At 41.0% G+C, this 5,143-nt stretch overlaps 1 protein-coding gene across 3 annotated transcripts in view; it reads left to right on the forward strand.

Annotated features, from left to right (window-relative positions):
• The first annotated feature begins 4,001 nt into the window (after positions 1–4,001).
• The window catches only part of lg21h2orf76 (linkage group 21 C2orf76 homolog), a 4,838-nt gene continuing 3,696 nt past the window's right edge, over positions 4,002–5,143 (forward strand). For 2 of the 3 annotated variants that reach the window (XM_024286354.2, XM_024286353.2), the window contains exon 1: positions 4,011–4,426. In XM_024286354.2, coding sequence (XP_024142122.1) covers positions 4,300–4,426 — 127 coding nt within the window. In that variant the 5' untranslated portion in view covers positions 4,011–4,299. Of the gene's footprint in view, positions 4,427–5,143 lie in introns of all 3 variants that reach the window. The other variant, XM_024286355.2, reaches the window with a different exon arrangement.

A 5,143-nucleotide genomic window follows, 5' to 3' on the forward strand; every position in this document is an offset into this window, starting at 1 on the left:
GCGATGACGTCACTGGGTCGTTGCTGAAGATGACCTGCTGCTCGCATGAGCGGACTGATCCGATCAGACGAAGTATATTATTTTAAACATATTTTCTGTTTCATATTTTTGTTGTTTACTTTGAATTTCGGTTTTTTAAATTCATCTAATAATTTGAAGATTTTCAGGTAATTTTATTTCTAAACAACAGAAGTTTGACAATTCTCAACAATTGGACCAAAACTTTTTTTTTCCAAAACTTGTTTAAAACAAAAACAGATTCTTGTTTTCCCATAATTCTTTGCAGCGCAGCCGAGAATTCTTTCAGTTGAATTCGTTTTTTTTCTGGGATAAAACTTAATGTGAGTGAATTGAAGTTTGAGGTGAACAGAACTCTGAGCTCCGGACCGGATCAGTGTTTGAACATCTGAACGGAACTTTAATGAATAAACAGACACAGTTCAACATAACTTATATGAACAATTTCAGTCTGGTTTTCGCCCCCTTCACAGTACTGAAACAGCCCTTTTAAAAATCACAAATGATCTCCTCGTTGCTGCTGATGCTGGTCTATTATCTATTCTTCTTCTGCTTGATCTCAGCTCTGCCTTTGATACCATTTCGCACCCCATTCTCCTGGATCGACTCGCTGCCATTGGCCTTGTCAATACACCCCATAACTGGTTCAGTTCATACCTTTCTGATCGTGCTCAGTTCATTCAATTAAAATCCTTTTCCTCCTCCACCTTTCCTGTTTCAACAGGTGTGCCCCAAGGCTCTGTCCTGGGACCACTTTTGTTTATTATTTATCTTCTTCCCCTTGGTTTTATTTTTCGCAAACATAAAATCCATTTTCACTGTTACGCGGATGACACCCAGCTCTACATCTCTTCCAAACCTAACTCTACGCTTCCACTTTCCGCCCTCACCAACTGTCTACTTGAGGTTAAATCTTGGTTCACTTCAAATTTTCTTAAGCTTAACAGCAATAAAACTGAGCTTCTTTTAATAGGCACAAAATCCAATTTAAGTAAAATCCGTAACTTTTCCATTCCTTTCGACAATACGTCAATTTCCCCCTCCCCCCAGGTTAGGAGTCTGGGTGTCATCCTCGACAGCTCCCTTTCTTTCACCTCCCATGTTAATAACATCACCAGGTCTGCTTATTTTCATCTACGAAACATCCGTCGTCTCCGTCCATCCCTCAGTTCTAACTCTACAGCAGTCCTTGTCCACAGCCTCGTCACCTCCCGTTTAGATTACTGTAATTCACTTCTTTTTGGTTTACCTCAAAAAACACTCCATAAACTACAACTGGTCCAAAACTCTGCAGCTCGCCTCATTTCCCAGACTCCCTCCTCATATCTCACCGGTTCTTCAGCAGCTCCACTGGCTGCCGGTGACACATCGGATCATCTACAAAATCCTCCTCCTGACCTTCAAAGCTCTTCACAGCCTTGCCCCACCTTACCTTTTAGACCTCCTTCAAGTAGCCACCCCTGCCCGTTCCCTTAGATCTTCTTCGTCCCTCCACCTGGTCGTGCCCCGTGCCCGCCTTGTCACCATGGGTACCAGGGCTTTTAGCCGTTCTGCCCCCCAGCTCTGGAACTCTCTCCCTTCTAACTTACGTAACATGGACTCACTTCCTGATTTTATCTCTAATCTTAAAACTCATTTATTCCAACAATCTTATCCATCCTGATTTGCAATCCATTATTTTTTTATGCTGTATTTATCTGCTTTGTTGCTTTTTTAACCGTTCTTTTATTGTGTTTGTATATTTTTGACTGTAAGGCGACCTTGAGTCCCTTGAAAGGCGCCCAACAAATAAAATGTATTTATTATTATGTTAAGAAATGAGGTAAAAATGGAATCAAATATGTTGAAATATCGTATTAAAGTCTTTTTTTATTTAAAGATTTGAGTAAAAATCCAGAATCATTCGCTGGCAGGCGTTTAGAAACTGGTTCCGGTTCTGAGGAGCATGACGATGAGCAGGAGGTCACAGCAGAACCCTGTTCAGGAAACTGAGACTAACCGAACTATTCTGTTCTACAGACGAACTTTCAGCTGTTTCACTAAAACGAGGAGCTCAGAGCCTCCAGGATCCAGAGCTGCTGCTCCTCCTCATCAGATCCTTCAGACGTGTTAGAGCTGCAGCTCCATGGAGACTCCACGAGGTGATGTAGAGCTTCAGGATCTGCTGACAGGCTGTGGCGTCCATCCTCAGCAGAATCTCCAGACTCTGACAGCTGCTCTGCTTCCCTGAAGCCTCAAGAAGGTCTGAGGAGCATCACGCTGAGAGTCTGATCAATAACAGTGATCGATGGATGAAGATGAAGCTCTGATCGTCTCAGTTTGACAGAAGTATTCTCTGCTGCCTCCATGTCCTCTCTGGCAGGGTCAGTTCCACCCATATGGATCAGTTCCACCCCAACGGGTCGGTTCTACCCCAACGGGTCGGTTCCACCCCAACGGGTCGGTTCCACCCCTCCAGAAGAACCAGGGCGATGCTGCAGATCTGCTGAGAGCTCCAGTTTCCATCACGTCTGCAGAGTTTCCGGTTCAAACCTTCACAGCTTCACTGCCTCACATGACATCTGTTCTTCAGGAAGACTGGACGGGTTCCAGGCAGAATCGAGAAGTTCTGCAGCTGAAGCCTCGGTGCAGCAGAGATGAAGCTTCAGAGTCTGGAACCATTCCTCTGCTACAGCACCGGCGCCACCTAGTGGATGTGAACGTCTTCACCGATGACACTGAGCCACTTCATGCTTCAAATCTGGACTTTATCAGAACCGGGCCTGAAGCCCGTCAGCTGCATGACCTGCAGAAACATGAACAGATGTTCGGATCTTTTCAGACCTTCAGGAGGAAGTGATCCGGTCTGCAGACGCTCCCGTTAGACCTGGTTCTGGTTCCTGCGGACCTCAGAGGACACTTCAGTTCTGGAGAACCTCCTGCAGGTTCCTGCTTTTCTTCTGTTAAATATTTGATCCCAAAGATCAGAGTTTTGATCCAGATTGATCCTCTTTCTGATACTTTTATTGGATCAGTTTTGGACCAAACGTTGAATGAAAAAAGTCTTCTAACAAACACCAAGAGATTTCATTCAAAAATACACACTAAAAACTCAGTGGTTAAAGAAATAACCCAAGTGTTTTTAGAGTGTACACATTTTATCCTGCTGACATTATTTATTTACACATAAAGCTGATTTAAAGGTTTACTTTCTGCCGCACACAACCTGAACATTTGTTTTGGTCCGGAATTCACTTACAGATTCTTACGACAGAGTTTTACAGCCAGTTCCAACAATATTTTTTTTTAATTACAACTTTAACTCTCGTTAATTTGCGAGAAAGAAAGTTTTAATATATATATTTATATATATATTTGGTGGCCCTAATACTCCGTCTTCCAACTATACTACAAATATTCAATTTTTATCCATCCTAATTTTAATTTAAAAGCTTTTCTTTGCTGAATTTCATATTCATAAAAGTAAAATTGCTAATAAAAAGGCTAAACTTTTTCACTGAACAAAGAACTGAATATAAAAAGAAATTATTTAAAACATTTAATATCTGTTAATATTTTAGGCTGTAAAGATATTAACTCACATGGTTCTTTGTTCACTTTGTGTTTGTTTTTATGTGTTTTTATGTCATTCTTTAACACAAACTTTTAATTATTGTTTGCTGTTTCTACTCTGAGAATATTTGTATATGAAATATATGTTGAATTGTCTTGTTTGGATTGTACTTCTGAAATGTAATATTTTTGTATTTAATATTTTTCAAGTGTTTTAAAATCAATTAAAACTAAATTTAAATACATGAAAAATAAAATGAAATAAAGAAAATGTAAATAAAATGAAACGAACTGGAAAAAGATCAAATAAAATAAAGTAAATAAAAATTAAATAAACGAATAAAATAAAGTAAAATGAAGAAATTAAATAAATAAAAGAAAGTAAAATTAAACAAATTAAAAGCAAATTAAAGAAAAGTAAACAAAATAAACAAAGAGAAGCAAAATGAAGCAAATTAACAATTAAGTAAAATATGAAAAAATAAAAGTAAACAAAATAAGATCAAATTAATTACAATAAGATAAAATAAAATTAAAAAGTAAAATAAGATAAACCGTCACGTGTTCTTCAGTTCGTGGGAGTTCCTCCCTTCACCGCTTGGGGGCGACATTCTTTAGATCCAGATCTCGGTTCGGAGATCGACTGCTTCGGTCTGCAGACTCTGTTAGCGGAGCCACGAGACCGCAGGCACCGGGAGGCTGCGTTCAGCTCGGGTTCGGTTCGGCAGCATGGCGGACGCGGTGGTTACGGTTCGTCTCGTGAGGTCGTTCGAAAAGAGGAACTTCCGGCCCGTGGTGTTCCGGGAGGTCCAACTGGACCAGAGCGTGCGCGACTTCATGCAGCGCGTGAGAGACGGTCAGTCTGCGGCTGCGCGCGCATCCACGAGCTGCTCTTTGGGTCACAGGAGTTCTGCAGAACTAAACGTTTTTACATCTTTCTTCAGATGAATTGGGGAATAATCCCGGATTATGTAATCTGCTGTATTTGGTGTAAACAGGAGCTGAGATGTTCCGGTTTGAACGGACCGGATCCGTTCGGAACCTCTTTATCCACAACGGATCGAGGAGTGAGGAGCGAATCATGTTTGAGTAGTTCTGAGTTAAAACAGAATCTAACTTTACACACGTCGAAACCCAATAAAATCCTGTTAACGATCCGGAATTATCATGTTAAACCAATTTATTGAAATGATTTATAATGAGTTATTCACTGATAGAACAGGAAATGCATCATTCCTGTTTGATTCAGTTTTATAGAGAAACCTCTCAGGTGCTCCCTCTGCTGGTCTGAAGTGGTTCTGCATGTTCGGGTTCGTTTCCTTTCCCGTCTGTTCAGCTGCTTGGTTCTGCCCATAGACCGGTCATAAGAACCTAAGAATGTTCTATAGTTGGTGTGAAGGATCAGGTTAGGATGTCCTGTGGCGCCCCCTAGAGGTAGTTGGCAGGTAAAGGAGGAGACAGGTGTGTTTTTAGAGCAGAATGATGTTTGGAGTTTAGATTTCTTTGTAGCAAGTCCTCAGAACCGAGTTCTGGATCCCCTCTGACCTCATCACGGTTCTCTAACAGAAGGGAG

This window comes from Oryzias melastigma, linkage group LG21 (genome assembly GCF_002922805.2).
Source record: "Oryzias melastigma strain HK-1 linkage group LG21, ASM292280v2, whole genome shotgun sequence".
NCBI lineage: Eukaryota > Metazoa > Chordata > Actinopteri > Beloniformes > Adrianichthyidae > Oryzias > Oryzias melastigma.